At 35.5% G+C, this 20160-nt stretch overlaps 2 protein-coding genes across 2 annotated transcripts; one reads left to right on the forward strand and one right to left on the reverse strand.

Moving 5' to 3' along the window:
* Positions 1-320: 320 nt before the first annotated feature.
* Positions 321-5519, reverse strand: LOC149405523 (uncharacterized). Its single transcript, XM_089607968.1, has 5 exons — positions 4846-5519; positions 2629-3203; positions 2347-2517; positions 2057-2264; positions 321-1139 (listed from the first exon to the last, which is right to left on the reverse strand). The coding sequence occupies exons 1-5, from the start codon at positions 5369-5371 to the stop codon at positions 424-426; spliced, it is 2196 nt and encodes a 731-aa protein (XP_089464094.1). The 5' UTR covers positions 5372-5519; the 3' UTR covers positions 321-423.
* Positions 5520-15765: 10246 nt separating this feature from the next.
* On the forward strand, positions 15766-19867 carry LOC149405524 (uncharacterized). The gene is made up of 3 exons (XM_089601523.1): positions 15766-15922; positions 17309-17693; positions 19393-19867. Exons 1-3 carry the CDS (start codon positions 15880-15882, stop codon positions 19718-19720), a joined length of 756 nt encoding a protein of 251 aa, XP_089457649.1. The 5' UTR covers positions 15766-15879; the 3' UTR covers positions 19721-19867.
* Positions 19868-20160: the final 293 nt, after the last annotated feature.

Below are 20160 nucleotides of genomic sequence, written 5' to 3' on the forward strand. Positions count from 1 at the left end.
ATGGTGTATTATTTATTCCCTAGAAAAATATTATGTAAAAATTATGAATTTATAAAGTTAAATAGAGCCCAAAATAACAATTAAAATTATTAAATATATAGATATATGTGTATGAAACAAAGAACCATGAATAAAATTACAAGTTTATGCTGTTTATATGAGGCTAAAAATGCGCTTTTCATTTCAACAGATACAAGTAGTACCGTAGAACAGAGGGAATCACAATAGTGTGATCATAATGTAGCTGCTGCAAATTATACATCCTTATATATTTCCAAGCGGAGTCCAAAAGCATGTAAATTTTATTAGCGTAGATAAATAGATGAAAATGTCTTCAAACAATCCAACTTAAAGAAAAACATTCAAATTTGCATTATATAAAGAGTAGTAATACATATCCCAAGACGTAGCTAGAGAGCCATTTTAACAGGATCTCTTAGGGATGACGAGGTGGCCGGTCATGTGCCAGCTCTCGCCCCCGTCGCTGTGCATGTACGGACACGCCGGAGCGTAATAAGACGGCTGCTCGTGGTCGATGTCGAGATTCCACGCCGCGCGGGGGTCGGTGGTGGAGAACGCGGTCCACGACGCCGTCGAGTTCTCGTACCGGCTATGCGTGATCCGCGTGAACTTTTCCACGTCCTTGTTCTTCTCGATGTGGTCCGGGTCGATATCGACGGTGAAGATGTCCCCGTAGGGCCGGACGGAGTGCACGAAGAGCGGGAGGGACATGGGGTCCGCGGAGACGGCCGCGAGGTCGGCGACCACGACGATGCTCTTCCCGTCCGGGCTGAAAAAGGGGTGGTTCACGTGGCCCGCGAGGAACGGGTCCGACCCGCTTCCCACGACCCGAACCACCGTGGTCGGCTCGTCCCACTTGACGAGGTACACCGCGAAGTAGCCGGGGTCGAGGCCGTTGTCGAGATCATCGGCTCCCTTTTCCTTGTCGCGGGTCGACGAGAAGACGATCCAATCGCCGCTCGGAGACCACTGGCAGTGAGTATCGGTCCACTCGCCGTTCGTCAGCCTCGTCACCGTCCCGTCGCCGTACTCGCCTTGCTGCGCGTTCTCCATTATGTACAGATTCTTGTGCTTCTTTTCTCCCCCGTCCCTTGTCGATCGAAATACAATTTTCGTCCCTGCATAATATTACATAATTTTAGCTCAAATAATCTACCAACTCTATTACGCGAGTGCCTTTTTACGACTCCCTCCCAAAGATATTGAAACTATTTGTTTTTATAAAATTTTAAAATCTATTTCGCATGCATATTAAATTGTGTTATAAAAAAAAATAATGTGAGGCTCATTTAGACCCACTAACATTTAGTTTAATCATCTCATAATTAAGAGAATAGTCCAAAATTTAGACAACATCTACGCGTCACAGTAAGAAAGTGTTGGGAATGAATTAGATTATTCTTTTACATTTAAATGGTTGGACTTTAATATTAATGCATAGTCATTAGATTAGACTATTCAAAATATTTTTTTTTTTTTTGGTAAAAAAAACCAAACATCAATGAAACAAAATTTCAGTGTAAAAAATTATTTTAGCTGGTAAATACGTTCCAAACTGATTGTAAGATATTTTATTTCTTGCAAGGAGAATGATGACAATACAAAATCTATATAAAAAAACGTGACTATATATTTTAGCTATAAATTAGTTTAAGAAAACTTTATTATGCGTACTTGCTCGTACGTAATTACTGTTAAATCATATCTTGAATGGAGAATTCTAAAACTCCATAAATATAATTGAGGTATTGTAACATCGAAAATTTATATTTAGCATAATATAAATTACACAAACTATTAAAATATTATTATAATCTAATCAATTCATATTAAATCATTTAAGCGTATACATTTTAAATAAGATATATCATTACTAGATAATTAAATTAAATCAATTTAACTATAAAAAAATTCTTAGAATATTCGTTTTGGTGTAAAATATAGTGCAGTACTTTTTGGAACAAATTTAAAATTGCACTATATTTTTGGTAAAAATTCCACTAAAATGGTGTTAGCATTGGAGAATCTTATATACCTTCTGGATTGGTGGATGGGAAGGCGTTGTTGGAGTCGGTGGCTTTAGTGAGCTTGTTCCGATGCTGCTTAGCGCTGGACACGTCAGGGATGGCATAGATATCCAAATTTTCATCAGCTTTGAAAGAAGGTCCCATGCACACATACAATATATCTTTTTTTGGGTCTTGGTTAAACACCGGCGAGAACACGCTGTCCGGTTTGCTCGTCTACAATTTCACAATACGGATTGCTTTAGTCATTTATTTATTTATCACCTCCTAAACAGTGTAAGAATAATTAATTGTTTACATCGAAAACGACTCTCAGGCCGTCTTTATCGGCCAGCCACACGGCCTTGAACTCGTTGTCGACGAAAGCGAGCTGCGAGCCGTCTGTTGAGAACGTCGGGAAGACGCCGGAGACTCGAAACAGTCCGACGTCCTTCATGGGAGACTCCAGCGTGTGGAATTTCCTTTCAACCTGTCGCAAAAAATTTCATCTCAAAACTAATTGACAATGAGAAACATGACCTTATAAGAAGCTTTAATTAGACCCCTTGATCCTTGACGGAATAAATTAACGATTGGAAACCTTGATGGTGTCACTCCTTGTGCGGTGATATCCGATGCACTTCCCACCGTCGATCACGAAGGGGTTGAAATGATCGGCTTTGGGTCTTGTCTTTTGAGTGATCTTCACCGGACTACCTCCTCCTCCGCCGAAGCTGAAAATCTCAATGTGACGGTATTGCTCTTCTGTACGGACGTCGTCAAATTTCGATTTCTTCCGGATTGTCGCCACGGCTACGGTGTTGGCATCAATGGCGGCGGGGGTGATGGCGTCGATATCTTCTGGAGTGACCCTTGGGGTATCGGCAACGGGGAATATCCCGCCGGAGATGTCAGCTCGGAAGACGCCCCAGTGGTCGCCGACCTTGGGGTCCTTGCAGTAGACCTTGCGGTGGAAGAAGATGACGTCATCGCTCCCCCACGTGGGCCACCCTCCGTTCTCTATGACGAGGCACCGTTCAGTTCCATCGACGTTCATCATGTAAATGTCGGTCATAAGGTCTTCGATCTCTCCACGCCAACCGCCTTTCCTCTCGAACGATGCCACCGCAACTTTCTCTCCCGACGGCGACACCGACGGGCTCAAATCCGCAATTCCTGTTCACAACACATGTTTTGGGCCCGGACTTTATAATCGATGATGATGAAAGTTCCGAAGAAAATCAAGATTTAAAGGAAAGCATGGAAATCAAAATTCTCAATTATGTCCGAAAATTAACAAAATTATTTTGGAAACAAACAAAAAAGTTAGAAGAGAGAGACAATTGAGATGGAATAGCTATATAACTAATTAAATTTAATAAATTCGTAAAATAATCAAGGTTAACATTTGTAATTAGTGAAATGGTTCAAATGTTCAAGCACCAGGTTTCAATCATTTTTTGACCCGTGATAATATTTTTGTAAGCGATAAATTATTTGTATAAATTACTTACATAAGGCCTCAAAATTTGTAATAAAAATGTTAAAACATGCTGAGAAAATAACATTGGACTATTTTGTTAAAAAATTGAAACTTTATCTAGAAGTACTTGTTAATCAATTAATTTCAATACCTATTTTATATAATTTTTCCACCCAAATATAGCCTGGAATGGAAGGATGAAACCATAAAAAATGTGTTCAAAGTAACAAATATGCGTTACAATTTAATAATATTGTATTTTGTTTACAAATAAAAAATTATCCTAAATCACATATTTGGGTAATTGAAAATCCATTATCTATAGGTGTTTATATAAGTGTCTATATATTTTGTTTTTTAATGTAGAATATGTAATTTTTTTTTTGGTTTTTAAAATAAAACATGATATATTATAAAAAGCAAATTAGCAGCGGAAAATATATATTAGGTATACACAGTCATAATTATGAAAACCGTCAAATCGAACAATCCGATCGTTAAAATAAAACCGCACTTTTTTTTTAAAACCGTCTCATTAAAATCCGATAAAGTTTGGATTGTAACTAATATCCAAACCGCAATTTTTTCGAGTTGGATTGTAACCAATCCAATCCGATGAAGTTTATGTTGTAATCAATCCATCCGATGAAGTTTTTGGGTTGTAATCAATCCATCCGATGAAGCCAACTTAATAGTGTTAATCCTTTAATTTTTTTAAGATATGCAAATATTTTATATGTACTATTGTTAAAAAATATATATATCAATTTTGTAATAATATTATAATTAAGTCCAACAATACACAATATTATGTTTTATTAGTTGCGAATACATGAAGATTTAGTAATTAAAAATATGTGTAATTTTTATTTTAATACGTAAATTTTTTTAAAATAAGTAAAATTTTAATTTTATTTGTCATACCGTACTAGATATAATAGACATATATGATTTTTATTCGAGTTATAAAGTCATTTGTTGAGAATTATAATTCGAAAAAATCAACTCAAACTAACTTGATTATTTTTAAGATGGTTGGTTTAATTTGATTTTATTTTTCAATCGCGTTGATTTGGACTTTAAAACTAAAAAATTAGTTATAAGAATTCGGATTGATAGCACATGAAATAACTGACTAGCCCAACCCGATTACATCCTTTATAAAACTATAAATTTCTTTCTAAAGATTACGCTCGTTCTTAGAAGTAATTAAAACGTGATAGCGAGGTGGGTCCCACTCACAAAATTACCACGATTTTCATAAAACAAATAAATAATTAAAACGATGCCATGATATTTGCTGTTAAACGTTGAAAAGTCAAAGAAGAAGTAAACCTAGGGGAGTTAGGCGGTCAGTTTTCCCGGTCTTGAGGTTGGTCTTGAAAACGGCGGTCCATGGCTGACGGCGCTTTTTGGGGTCGTCCTTCGTGGAAATGTACACAAAATGGTCGCCGGCGATGCACCCGCTGTCCTCCATCCGTACGTCGCCGTAGGTCCCGAACACATCGGAGAAGCCAAAGACTTCGACATTCTTTTCGTCAGCGCGGAGAGATATGTGCAGCGTCTCGAGGCCGGCTCCGCCTCGTTCCGACACGAACACCAGTCCCGAGACTCTGCCGGAGTCCACGTCGGCGTCGGTGGCTTGGCCGGCGAGCTTCGGGCGTTTCAGGATGGTCTTGAGAGCCGCCGGAGGGATGACGTGGCCGTTGTAGTTGTAGGACTCGCCGTCCGTCAAGTGAATCTCGTCGGCCTTCGACTTCGGCGGGACCGGAGCCGACGGGACCGGAGCCGAGAACAAGTCCAGCTGCACCGGCGGCCGGTAAGTTGTGAAGAACGCAATGCTTCCTCTCATGTCGTCCATTTTATTTTTTTAATCAAATTCTGGGTTTGATATTCGGATAAAGATTTTTTTGAGAGAGGACGTTATAATGGGAACGTTTTAAATATAAGAGCTGGTTTACTCATCAGTAGTATTGAGGACACGTAAAGTTAGGTGAGAGTGAGAAATGCTATGACACCACGTTTTAAATAAACGTAATATCTATTTTGCTCTCTTGCATTGCAGTTGCGATGTAATATTTATGGCCCATGCATGATTCAGTGGCATGTGAGTGAGATAACGCGTAAATAAATTATTATAGATATATCATATATTATTCGAGGTAATTTTATGTCATGGCAGTGGCACAGTCTGTGACGTGTCTGTGATAAACCAATACCGTATCCGGTTAAAGTTCTAAGTATCCTTGTAATCAAATCACCACGAAACTAAACTAGGTCTTCGGCAGCAACATTTATCTTCATTATTGATACAATATATATATATATATATATATATATATATAGATAACTTCAAATATTGTATGTAATCAATATATGTACGAATGAAAAATAGTAAAAAAATAAATAAAATACGAAGTCTTTCAGCAATAATGTTTTTTTATCGTTTCACGGAAGAATTTTGATTTTTTTAAAACAAATTCATGTTCGGTACCGTTGTAGATTAGATGTAGTTCAAATTTTAAAATCGTTTTTCTATGGAAAAATTAGAGTTTTCATGAAAAATCGGTGATAATTTGACAATTTAGAAAATACCATTTTTCAACTTTTAAAAAAATTTCTTGAAATGCCCTCACTATGATAAGTTTTATTATAATTCGATTTTTCAAGAACTAAATGTTGTTAGATACCTAGTATTATATATATATATACATATATATATAATTTGATGCAACTAGTCATTTCACTAGCTCTTTGTGAGTGTTGAGAAGCCTGATCGTGTATATTTGCGGAAGAACGCTTTGTCTGGTCTTCGCCAAGCTCCAAGTGCTTGGATTGAATAGCTCAATCAGACAATTGAAAATATGCAGTTTAGAATCTCCACCACACTATTTTACAAGGGTCATGGATCAAGTCTTGTGCTCATCTTGGTCTATGTGGATGACATCCTTATTACAAGTGGTTAACGTAATGCTCAATTTTGTCACTTGGTTAAGTCTCTGAACGCACAGTTCTCTCTGAAAGACCATTGCGAAGTGAACTTCTTCCTTGGGTCTGAAGCAATCAAGAGTGCAAGGTGTACTATCTCACATAGAGAAAGTACACTCTAGGCTTGCTAGCTAAGAAGAATATGGCCTCTGCTAACTCAAATCCCACGCCGATGTGTTAAGATAAGAAGCTGAGTGTTGAAAAACACAGAGTTTGACAATCTACAATTATATTGGAGTACTGTTGGAGCACTGTAGTATCTCACTATTTCTCGGCCTAATATAGCTTACCTAGTGAACAAGCTAAGTCAGTTCGTGAAAGCGCCTACAACAGATCATTGAAGCACTTGCAATCGTCTGGTCAGATATCTCAGAGGCTCACTCGATAGAGGCATTGTTTTTGTGCCAAAAAGAAATTTAAGCGAGCTTGACATACTTGTTACACAGTTGCAAATTGGGTGAGCTCAACTGATGATTGAAGATCAACCACTGGATATTGTTTATTTCTCACTGGATGCTTGGTGATCTGGTGTTCTAGGAAGCAAAATGTATTAGCAAGATCGAGTTGTGAGGCAGAGTATAGAGCATTGTCTGAAGCCACAGCAAGAGTAATTGGCTGCAAAGCTTGATGAGTGAGCTTGAGGTGAAGAGTGACCGAAGTGTTGGTATGTGGTGTGACAATATGGGAGCCACTTTGTTGGATTCAAAACCAGTCTATCATGCCAGGATTAAACACACTGAGATAATGTACACGTTGTTCGAGAGAAGGTGTTGCTGAAGGCATTGGACATACATTATGTTCCCTGAGAGAGTCAGCTTGTTATTGATGTGTTTACCAAAGCACTCTCTATACCAAGGTTCCAAGACTTGTTCCGACCTAACCTTGATTGTCATCGGAGCTTAGCTTGAGGGGGACTGTTAGGAAAAGCGGTGTGTTGTTATAATATCATGCGTATACATGCATTAGCTTAATCTACGTGTACTAGTATAAGTGCTGAGTTAGCACAAGCTCATGTGATAGGCTGGCTATGTTAGTTATGAGTCCAATCACTAAGCACATATATAAACTCAGGTTGTTTTATTGTAAACGACAAGATTCACAATACAATCTTCTTCCTCGTTTTCTCTCTCTAATTCGAGTCTTAACACTTGGGTAGTGTCGGAAGCAAGGGTATCAAACTAAATGCTAATTCATCGATTCCTTATGCTAATTCCCGCATAAGGAATATGGCGGTGCACAGTCACCCGTTTATCTTTTAAATCTACGACTGAAACAATGTGATTGTTTGAATGTCTTTTATGCATCCATCGAAACTGTTGTTACATGTGATTTGGATGGGCTTTGTTTATGAAAGTTCTCTAATTAAAAAAAAAAACACATAATAAAATGAAAATTTTCATTGAAAAGACTCACTAACATATAACAAAAAAAAAAAAAGATTTTTTTTCGTCTTCTTTTAGATCAAACAAATCCTTAACCTATAGTACCTCGCATTTTTACTACTTTCTCACTTTACTTTTTACTATTAATCCCTTTCACTCTTATATTATCTCACATACATCCTTATTTTTGGATGATTTTGGCCGACATGATATTCGCTAAATATTCTATATTTGTTTTTAACGAAAAAAAATATCGTAATATTAGCGACAAAAAAAATTCTCCAATCCCAGATGTGACAAAAAAAGTAGTATGTACATGCTGTGGTAGTATAGATATAGACAAACATAGCCAGAACTCACCACCTTGGTGGCTTTTGGGAGTGACACATAGGAATATGAATGGCAACAGGTACGTATGAGCGGGGGCATGTATATCGGTATCCGTGCTCGTTAGAAAAAATACTTGTTGACCCGTACTCGTTAATTCATTTTCTCATAACGGATAATCCGTTAACCCGGTTCGAAAAAAAAACCCCACTAACAAAGTCTAAATATAAATTAAAAACTACAATTTAGAATCAAAATATAATTTATAGTAGAAACACTGAAACAAATTAAAACTCGTAGTCACAACACAAATAATTTAAAGGTATTTAAAGTGTTGAAAAGAATCTATTTAAAAAAAAAAATTATAATGGATCGAGCTAACGGGTTAAAGGGTCAAGTAAAGGTTTCCTGTACCCGTCCCCAGGGACAGGCAATGAAGGCCCTGCCCCTCCTCAAATTTTTTCTCATATCTTTACCTTGAAAATTTACAAATTATCTCCCTGAAAAAAAAAAAAAAAAATCACTTTAGCTCCCCCTTAAGTTTAGACTCTAGCTTTGTCATTGCCCGTACCCGTTTAAATGTTAACGGATATTATCCATTAACCTGTTTTAAACGGGTATTATCCGATCTATTTCGAACGAATAATAGGTGAATAAACGAGTATCGGGTAATAATATATACCATCTCTATGAAAACGTGATCATTTTTTAACGATATATCAGCTTTGAACCTTTCCTCCACATTATATGGTCGGTCCAGGGACAGGGACAACTCAGAATAAAATTCAATCCCAAAGCTAGTATACACTTGTATTTATTGGCTTTAGTGTCCGAGACTTAAAAACATTCCTTTAAAAAAAAAAGGATTTACAACATTGGATTCTTTGTAAATTGGCTTCTTCGTAATTTTACATCAAGGGCTTCTTTCTGAACCGTATTTAAGGATGACAATTTTGCTTTATCACCGTTAGTTAATTTATTTTTTATTATTTGATTTTTTTTTCTTAATCAGTTCTCTTATTTGTTCTAATTTTGCTTTATCGGCGTTAGTTAATTTATTTTTTATTATTTGATTTAATTTTTTTTTCTTAATGAGTTCTCTTATTTGTTCTATTTTTTTTCTTAATTCTCTTTAACTTTCAAGTGATAAAGCATGAAGGTAATATACATATTTTTCTATAAATTCCACACTCAAATATTTTTTTGAATTAATTTTATGATTAAATTTAAAAACTAGACTTTTCTACGTAATTATGCTATGAAACTTAAGCATGATTTGAATCTTAATAATCATAATTTTACAGATACATTTTTTTTTAAAATATCATTGACTTTAATTTTCTTCTTCTTCATTTTATGCATCAAGTAGACTTTAGTGCGATGATGCATATATGAAACTAAATAATAGGCAATAACGATATAAAATAACAGACAATTTCAAAATTGTTATACGTAATCTTTAACCTCTAACAAATCTCAACAAAATATTTTATCAAAGATATCATTAATCACGCGGCGCGCTAATCTAGAACGGCTTCACCAAGACTGACGTTACTGTGTAAGAACCTGTCAACACAGATAATAAACGTAAATTACTGGAAATTATCCCATTCTCCACATTTAAGTAATTTGAATGGAAATAAATGGAAATAACTGTAAATAAATAATCTGTACCTCTACATTTTTTCCAAAAACTGACATTCGAAAATCTTCACTGTTAAAAAAAAATTAACAGTGAGAGTCGGGCCACCTCTAACCAAGCTCCGATCGTCTCTCCCGCCAACCACCACCGTGAGGCTCGTCGCGACCCCGTCTCCAAGCTCTCCCTCCCCTACGCTCTCGTCAACCGCCTCCTGTGGACGTTGATCTGGCTCCGACGAGCCTTCGCCGATCTCCTCCGCCGCCTCCGGCCGATCTGCGTCATCGGCGACAACTTCTTCGGCTTGACTGCCCCCTTGGCCCGCGACCTCGGCGTTTTCCTCGTCATCTTGGCGTGTTGAAGGTTAAAAAAAACCCAGATCTGATTTTGTTGAGACACTACAACAAATGTCACCATTACCGACGATTTTTTTCGTCGCTAACAACCCCATAATCGTCGCTAAAATCTCTTTAGCGACGATTTTAGCGACGATTTTTATCGTCGCTAAATGTCCGTGCCTAAATATATTTAGCGACGAATTAATCGTCGCTAAATATTTACCGACGATATTAGCGACGATTTTTTCGTCCCTAAATGTTTAAACTATGAGTTTTTTTTTAATTATTTAGCGACGACTTAATCATCGCTAATTCGCGCGGGTGAATTTCGCGCGCGAATTAGCGACGATTAAGTCGTCACTAATAAGTTAATTTTTTAATAATTAGCGACGACTTTGTCATCGCTAATTACAAACTTTTTTTTCCGATTTTTAAAATTATTAATTTTTATCGTTGTTAATTATATATTTTTTATTTTGTTTTTCGTTTATGAAATTCTAACATGAAAAATCAAATAAAAACCAAAATATATTATCCAAATCAACTTATATATAAAATCCGGTTACGTTTTCGATTATCGAGAAATATGTAAATAATAATCTACAATACACAAAATATCTAATAAAACACTAGTCGCGGCGTTTGCTTTGTCGTCCTGCCGCTCGTTTTCCCCCTCCTCGACGTGAAACGCTCTTCTGCTGGCGCTGAATCTCTGCAAGCTGCGGCGGAACAATGTGCTCATGATCAGTAGATTGACTCGGACCGCCGGGCGTCGTCTGCTGGCTACCATCGGGAGTCCTCTGCTAGCCGCCCGTCGGAGTGTGGACGCCAGGCGTCGGAGTCTGGACACCGGCCGTCGGAGTCTGCTGGCTGTGGGACGACGGAGCCTGCTGCGAACTATGCGGAAATTGAGGCATAAACGAGCTCAGGTTGAGGCCAGGCACCTGACTCTGTATTGCCTCGGCGAACGAGGCGAAGGTCGACGTGAACACCTCCTGGGAGATATATCCTGGATGTGACGTCCCAACCTCCAAACTACCGTAGACTTCGGCGAGGTCAGCCGCCATCCGTGCTCCCTGTGGCACCAAACGTCCGACGCCGGTCAAGTGATCAGTCCGCGAACCCATAATATCGCGGATCGCCTGCTGCTCTAGGACGGAAATATCAACGTCCGCTCCTTATTGCTCAGCCTCCGCTCGCAATGTGTTGAACCTATCGACCAGTCGATCCTGATATAATTAACTAGTTAGTATATATTAATCGAAAAATAAGACAAAATAAATGTAAACTTACATAACGTGCGGAGGCTTCAGGAGTCAGCCATTCGGACTTGTCGGACTGATGTTGGCGCTTGTAGTTCGCGAACAAGCTCTCGAAAGCGCCTGTCTCGACGCTCTTCTGCATGTAAACAAAATTTCAAGTGTTAGATAGTTTTAACGATTTAAAGTATCATATAAACATAAAACTTACGTTCTTCATGCGGTGGGTCAAGAATCCAATCGTCCTCTGTCGACTCTTCGTCTTCTTCTTCGAGCGATTCGCCTTGTTCTTCGCTTGTATGGCCTGTAATATAGTAAACGTACATGTAAATGGGTAAACACATATTTAAGGTAAATGATTTGATTACCTTAAACTCATCGCTCGAATATCGTTTTAAGGTTGAATGGACTTGTTTTCAGAGCAATCTAGGCCTTCCAATCGCATCCAATGGTCAAAATCCGCTCAGAAACGCAACATTGGAAAAAGCTAATTTTTGGATCGCGCGGCGCGCCGTTTTGTCTGCGCGGCGCGCACTTTTGATTTTCGGGTTCGCGCGGTCCGCGCGTACGACTCTGGAGGCGAAAACGGCGAAATTTTGTCCGCGCACCGCGCGCTTCCTGCTCGCTGCACACCGTTTTTTAAACGGTCGTAACTCCTAGCTCCGACGTCCGATTTCTGCAAATAAACATGCGTTGGAAAGCTAAGAGGGAGCTCTATCCAATTCTGGAAGTGGATCATCCAAAATCATCATTTAAAAATCCCAAAATCCTGCGGAAGAGGACGTCGTTCCTTGTTTTGCTCCAAGTTGTCCAAATGTGTATGAATCTCCTTGAAATTGTTCGGAATCGTCACATGATGCGCTAATAACCTCCTCAAGACCCAATTGACCTCTTAAACCTGAAAATCACTCATAAACACACATAAACTATCAAAAACACTCGAGGACTCATTAGTTTTTAGTTCGGAAAATAGGAGTTTTACGCGTAATAAACGCACCTATCAGTGTGACAATATGGGAGCCAGTTTGTTGGATTCAAAACCAGTCTATCATGCCAGGATTAAACACACTGAGATAATGCACACGTTGTTCGAGAGAAGGTGTTGCTGAAGGCATTGGACATACATTATGTTCCCTGAGAGAGTCAGCTTGTTGATGTGTTTACCAAAGCACTCTCTATACCAAGGTTCCAAGACTTGTTCCAACCTAACCTTGATTGTCATCGGAGCTTAGCTTGAGGGGGACTGTTAGGAAAAGCGGTGTGTTGTTATATCATGCGTATACATGCATTAGCTTAATCTACGTGTACTAGTATAAGTGCTGAGTTAGCACAAGCTCATGTGATAGGCTGGCTATGTTAGTTATGAGTCCAATCACTAAGCACATATATAAACTCAGGTTGTTTTTATTGTAAACGACAAGATTCACAATACAATCTTCTTCTTCATTTTCTCTCTCTAATTCGAGTCTTAACACTTGGGTGGTGCCGGAAACAAGGGTATCAAACTAAATGCTAATTCATCGATTCTTGATGATGGTCTCCAATTCGTTAAGGACCATGGAATTTTCATTACCGAAGTTGAATCAGACTGCTCTGTCATTGTCCAAGCGGTGAACAGTTCCAAGACCACGGCGCGATTGAAGACATTGTTCATGATGTTCAGTGGTTACTCGTAGACGGTGGCGGGACATTTTGCAAACAAAAATTCCTGCATAAGGAATATGGCGGTGCACACTCACCCGTTTATCTTTTAAATCTACGACTGAAACAATGTGATTGTTTGAATGTCTTTTATGCATCCATCGAAACTGTTGTTACATGTGATTTGGAAGGGCTTTATTTATGAAAAGTTCTCTAATTAAAAAAAAAACACATAATAAAATGAAAATTTTCATTGAAAAGACTTACTAACATATAACTATAAAAAAAATAGATTTTTTGTTCTTCTTCTTTTAGATGAAACAAATCCTTAACCTAGTACCTCACATTTTTACTACTTTCTCACTTTACTTTTTAATATTAATCCCTTTCACTCTCATATTATCTCACATACATCCTTATTTTTGGATATTTTTGCCGACATGATATTCGCTAAATTTTCTATATTTGTTTTTAACCAAAAAAAATATCGTATTAGCAGACAAAAAATTCTTCAATCCCAGATGTGACAAAAAAGTATACATGCTGTGGTAGTATAGATCAAGGAAAAAAATGCCGATTTCGTTGCCGTTTCGAGCCTCCTGATTTACGGAAATTTGTCATGCCGATGGAATTTCGAACGGAAAAATTGTGGAAATGGGCAAGTAAAATGCCGTTTTCAAATGCCGATTTCCATGGAAATTCGACGTGCCGACGGAAAACCGAACGGAAATAATGTGACATAATATGTTAAATATATATATATATATATATATATATATATATATATCTTTCAATTTTTAAACTTGAAATTTATGTCGACTACATTTTATAATCTTCAATACCTAATTGTTTTTGCACCAATATAATATATAATACCAACAACTCGTTAATTTCACCAATCCATTGGAAACTATATTTTATAATCTTAATACATAATTATTTATACACCAATCTAATATATAATATTTCAATACGCACAAATTGTTAATTTGAATCTCACATAACATATTTATACTCAATACACAAATTTATACACACACATATATATGGATATATCTATGTATTATTTATATATATAAATATTATTTCTTAAATCAAGATGAGATTTTTAAGTTTTTATGTGATATATTTTTTATAATTTAATTTATAATGTTATATAAATTTATCAATAATTAATTTATATTTTAATTATGTTTTATATTAAGTTGATGGTTTTTATGTACAAATCTTATATTAAACATGTCCATAATATAACAAAGTCGATGCTCAGCTCATTGGTATATCCAGACCGTCCCAGGCGTGTGACTGGAGTTCGAATCTCAGGTCCAGTTTTAATTTTTAAGTTAAAAACGACATAAGCAGCAAACGACGAAATTCGGCGAAAAACGACACAAAACGAAAAACGACGACGAAACGAAATACTTGCTCTTCGTCGGCCGTTGACCCGTGGAAATGGAAATTCCAGCCGAATTTCCGGGAATTTCTCCGGCATTTAGTTCCTTGGTATAGATATCACCGAAGGTAAATGGAAGAGTAAACTGCAAATGAATATCTTCACTTTTTACTTCGTTGCCAATTAATATCTATACTTTTTAACTGTGCAAAATACCCTAATATTATGAATTTATGCAAAATTATTACCCTCACTATTTTAATAGTGCAATATACCTTACTCTTTTTCTTTTTCCTTTTTGCTTCATTTATTATAATTTGCTATATGATAATTAATAATATTTCTATAGTAATTAAGATTGACCCAAATAACTGTAAAAGAGTTTAGGATCGTAAAACTCTGGGCTAATAAAAAAAATATGCAAGTTAAAAAACTTCGTCGTACACTTTATGAAAATAGGATTATTCTTAAATCGTGTTAATTTCTATATAGTACATTATACATTTAAAAAGTCGGGTTATAAATTTGCATATTATAAAGCGAGACATTATTTTGTAGGAATTTGAAATGTTAAGGTATTATTTTGCCCAATTAAAATGTGAAAGATGTTATTTTGCAGAAAAATAAATGAGAGGGTATTAGTACGTAATTTACTCTAATGAACTGTGTACAAAAGACAAAAAACAAAAACAAAAAACATGTTACGTTGGATGAGTTCACGAAGAGGCTAGAAGGTGAGTCACGAGACTTTTGGTACAATCTGATTGCAAGGTAGTGGCGAAGCTCATTCGCGTTTCGGATCATTAATTAGTAGGCCTTGCTATTGAGTATTATTATTCTCAATTTGTTGAACAGTCATATTCATCCCCGAAATTATGATATTGAAACCCATAACAAAAATAAATTGTTTTGTGGACTTTTTCTTTTTCCTCGGATTTGGACAGAAGGAATATTGTCGTGACCTCTTTGATTTTTTTTTAAGAAAAAAAAAATGCTATGAATCACACGTGGCTTTATATCAAAATTAGGTGAGGTTATTCGGTCACGTTTAAAGATCATCTGATTACATATCTATTAAATAGTTTTGCTTTTAACGTTGTTGTTTTGTGGACTTTTTCTTTTCCCTCGGATTTGGACAGCAGGAATATTGTCGTGACCTCTTTGATTTTTTTTTTTTTTTTAAGAAAAAAAAAATGCTATGAATCACACGTGGCTTTATATCAAAATTAGGTGAGATTATTCGGTCACGTTTAAAAGATCATCTGATTACATAATTTACTGCAGCAATATTAATGAGCCCTATCAACCTGAAATATAAGCAGATCAACCACCCGAGCCACGAACGATAATCTATCAAGCTACAAGAAAAAAAAAATCAATTTCTCTACACATTTCGGAAAAAATGAGTTTCAACGACGATGAGCCAATCGTTGCAGATCTCCCAGGTACAGAAGTAGGGTTTCCTTTGTATTTAAAAATTAAGTATATGAAACTAAATTCACTGATAAGCGTTAAATTGTTGCTGAATATTTTTATGTTCCCTCTGTCATATATATCACCATTCTTCTAATCAATCATTTCTTTTAACTAGACCTGCATTTAAACATGTTAATATTATTGGACTTTCTTCAACACACTCAAGAAAATTTGTTTATCAATTCAGTTTTAAGCTCTGCCATAAAAGTAATATATATTGCAATAATACCTTATTATTATTAGGACTTCGTGAACATTTCCGCTCAAGAAATTATCATTATGGAATATAGGTTTCTTCAATAATTTCACAAAATAAATAGTATTGAATAGTTATTTAATTGCATACCCAATTAGTCGTAAATGGGTAAGGTCGATAAATAAGTAATGAGTAGGATATTAGTATTACAGGTTAACCCTTCACACACCCCTAACTACCTGTTTGAAATAATTGCTATCCCTAAACCCTAAGGCTCCGTTTGAAACCTGGAAAATAAGAGAGAAAAGAAAATGGAAATCCCTCCTATTTTATTTATGTTGTTTGGATTGAGAAAAATAGGGTGGAAAAAATATATGATGAAAAATACGAGGGAAAAAGAGTATAACTAAAATGAGGATTTTATTTTCCTTCGAAAATCAAATGGAAAATGAGAATCTCTCCAAATTTGTCTATGAGAAGATTACATTTATGTGTCTCGTCTAGGGACTGAACAAGAAAAGCTCAATACGAGGGCTTATTTGAAAAAAAAAAAAATTAGATGGACTAATTTAAAAAAATTCATGGTAAAAATGATTTTTTTTTTAAGAAGAGTCAAAAGTGTAAATTTTTAGGGTAAAAAATGTAAAACTTTTTAAAAATGGGCAAAAAAATGTAAATAAAAAATATGTGAGGATGAGTTAATTAAAAAAATTCATGGTAAAAATGATTTTTTTTTTTAAATGGGTCAAAAGTGTAATTAGGATAAAAAAAATGTAAAACTTTTAAAAATGGACAAAAAAATGTAAATACAAAAATTTAGGGGGCTAATTAAAAAAAATTCATGGCAACAATGAATTTTTTTTTTTTTAAAAATTGGTCAAAAGTGTAGATTTTTTAGGGTAAAAAATATAAAACTTTTTAAAAATAAAAAATTTGAGGGGGGGCCTAGATCTGAGTTAGCTCCGTCCCTGGTCTCATCGTTACTTTCCCGTCAATTTTCTCTCATATTTTCCATGACTTGCAAACACAATTAGAATTTTGAGTTTTTATATTATTTTCTTCAACATTTTCATTTTCTTTATTATTTTCTTTTTTTCTCTTATTTTCTGGATTCCAAACGGAGCCTGAACCTTAAAGTAAAATGATTGAATGTTTCTAGGTGGAGCCGAAAATAATGGTAATTCGTTCCCAGACGGAAAAACAACTCTGACGGTGACAAACGAAACCGAAGCGCCATTAGAGAAGACGAATAACTTCGAGGTGATGATCGAGCTGACCGGCTCGGGCGTTGACCTCGTGACTGTCCTCGACAATGCTGATGTTCAGGACCTGAAACTCAAAATCGCGCCATATCTCAACGCATCAACGGTTGAAAAGGTCGAGGCTGGAAAATATCCGCATACTAATGCCGACGATGGGTCAGTGACGGTGAATTTCGGCGACCTCTACTTGAAGGACGTCCCTCAAGTCTTTGTTGACCTCACTCTCCCCGAAGCCAAACAGCCTATCAGCCAAGATATTCTAGAGATCTCCTACTCCTACAAGTACGTATATTGTGCTTTTTTTTTCTTTTTTTTGTATCTTTTTTTTAAATTAATTGTGGGGAATACAAAGAGGACTTTATTAATTAAAAAACATGAAAAATAAGGAACTAAAATAAAGAAAATTAGAAAGCAAAAAAAAAAAACGCAAAATTATCAAATATGTTTGCACATTGATATGTTTACTCGAGCTTACTTCCTTATAAGTAATTATCAAATATAACGATATTTTTTAAATTTAATGAATAAGAGGACCTGGCCACAATTTCGTATTTTAAGTAAAAATTATATTTAAGTGAAGATTTTATCAAGATTTTAAAATGCATAATTTTGTTGATGCAACTCTAAGCAACATCGGACCTCTCCAAAAACTCTAGCCGCTTCCTCTCTCCCAAAATTTCAAGACTTCGACTTTTAATTTTCGGTGTCATCGCCTCCCCTGATAAACGAAGACTCTAATGGTCTCGATTAATGGATGACTCTCGACTTAGAAGAATGTACTTTTTTCATGTTTTGTTTTTGCTTTTTATTATGTTTCAATGATCTAGACTTATTAGATCTGATTTTATACCGTTCAATTTTTAATCGGAGTGATTAGTCATTTAGGTCTGAATTTCAAATCTAAGATATGATTTTATCTGGGCGTGGATCTCAATCGGGTAAAAATCTTAAAACCGCAATATGCAACAGGTGAAGGAAAGCGTTTTCGCTTGTGATTCGTATAGTAATCTGACAATGACTGATTATCTGTACAGACGGATAACCCACAAGTTATTTTGTTGTACTTATAATTGTGATTCACATTTCATCTTTTTCATGTAGAAGTTTTGAATTTCATTAGCGTTATTCTTGTAATCTTAGCCTTTGACTTTTATCCCTATATTCCCTTGAGAACCCTTTATAATGTGTGTATATATATATATACAAGAAATAGACCCCGGTGTTGCCCGGGAGGCTTGATAAATTTTAATTTAGATAATAATGTGAACGGTTTGTAATTGTTGATTATCACGTGTCATACGTAAAAATTAGTATTTTTTACCACTTTTTAATATATATTTAAACCATTTTAATTAAATAATAACTCAGATATAAAAAAAAATAAGAAATAGTAAGTTGCAATTATGAATACAATTTTTTTTTTTAGCAACACAAAAATTATGATTAACCAACATCTTGATTATGATCTCACAAAAATTTTCATTTTTAGAGTTATTTTTAGAATTTTTCGTTTTTTAGAGTTGTTTCTGGAATTTTCGTTTTGTAAAGTTGTTTTTGGAATTTTATTATATGGTTATTTATGTCATTTTAAAATTTAAGTATGTATTTTTGGAAATTTTAAGAAAAAATCTGGTTACTGTAGTATGAATAGTGAATTAGGGGTTTTGCTTTATATATATATAATAATATATATATATATATATATATATATATATATATATCAAGCATTAACTTTTTTTTAATGTTTTTATTTTTTATTTTTTCCGTCACTCAAACACATCCCGTCATTTATATAAAAAAAATAAAAATAAAAATAATGGTGTTATATTCAATACAAGATTATAACACTAATCATGAAAGATCTTATATTATATTATATTGAATCATGAAAGACTTCTAACAAATTTGTATGCTATCCTACATTTAAAAAAAAAATAAAAATAATAAATAATTCTGGTTAAAATTCTCGCTGCAATTTCAGGAACCCCAGCGATGGAAAAATATTCGACGCGTCTCCGGTGATCGTGACCGTGACCCGCAGAGGCTCAGCTCCAATGATCAAAAAGGCTCGCGAAATGGCCAACAAGAACAACATTGCAAACGCCAAATACAACATCGACACGAATATCAGAAGATCGATTAACACTTCGGCTTCGTTTGCCAAGAAAATCATCCGCATTCCTCGTCCTTCGAATTCGTTTGTGAGTCACCCGCAGCCTCTTGGATTGCGACATTTTCCGTGTCTAGCGTTGGCGCCGCCCAGATTGCCGATGTTGTCACGCCTACCGACTTTGGCTCCTTTTCGTTAATTTTATTTTAGCAAAATATTAATAATGTTGTATTTTTAATTCAGTACGCTGCTTCTCAATGTTGGTTTCAGAACATATCTGAAAATTAATAAAATACCTCATTTGTAATAACCTCCGATGGTGTTAAAGTTATTCGTTGTTTCCTTTTGTTAGTTTGTTTGCTAGAAAATATTAGGTTCAATTAAATCCTCCTCCCCTAAATAATTAGGATTTGTCGCATCTAAAATCCTTATTTATTGCGACAGGTCTCTGCTTACTAATGGTACTATCTTCAGGCTGCTATTCAGTCCCTTCAGGCAATTAGAAAGAATCAAAATGTACATTAGTAATATCCGTGAATTCTCTTTGTTGTTAATACTAGAAGTTGAAAATATATCACATAACAGAAAAGAAAAAAAAAAAATACATATGACTACAAATATTGTCCAAAAAAAAAAAAA

Source organism: Urtica dioica, chromosome 2 (assembly GCF_054948205.1).
Source record: "Urtica dioica subsp. dioica isolate 48M chromosome 2, U.dioica_male_clone48M_v1_H2, whole genome shotgun sequence".
In the NCBI taxonomy this organism is placed as follows: Eukaryota; Viridiplantae; Streptophyta; class Magnoliopsida; order Rosales; family Urticaceae; genus Urtica; species Urtica dioica.

What these genes read in the sequence shown, in the direction of transcription:
- LOC149405523 (XM_089607968.1), bottom strand. Translation starts at nt 5,371, where the DNA reads ATGGACGACATGAGAGGAAGCATTGCGTTCTTCACAACTTACCGGCCG. An exon ending in CAAGGAGTGACACCATCAAG is followed by an intron (nt 2,518 to 2,628) that starts GTTTCCAATCGT and finishes TTTTTGCGACAG; the next exon opens with GTTGAAAGGAAATTCCACAC. An exon ending in GCCTGAGAGTCGTTTTCGAT is followed by an intron (nt 2,265 to 2,346) that starts GTAAACAATTAA and finishes GTGAAATTGTAG; the next exon opens with ACGAGCAAACCGGACAGCGT.
- LOC149405524 (XM_089601523.1), top strand. Translation starts at nt 15,880, where the DNA reads ATGAGTTTCAACGACGATGAGCCAATCGTTGCAGATCTCCCAG. An exon ending in AATCGTTGCAGATCTCCCAG is followed by an intron (nt 15,923 to 17,308) that starts GTACAGAAGTAG and finishes GAATGTTTCTAG; the next exon opens with GTGGAGCCGAAAATAATGGT. An exon ending in GAGATCTCCTACTCCTACAA is followed by an intron (nt 17,694 to 19,392) that starts GTACGTATATTG and finishes CTGCAATTTCAG; the next exon opens with GAACCCCAGCGATGGAAAAA.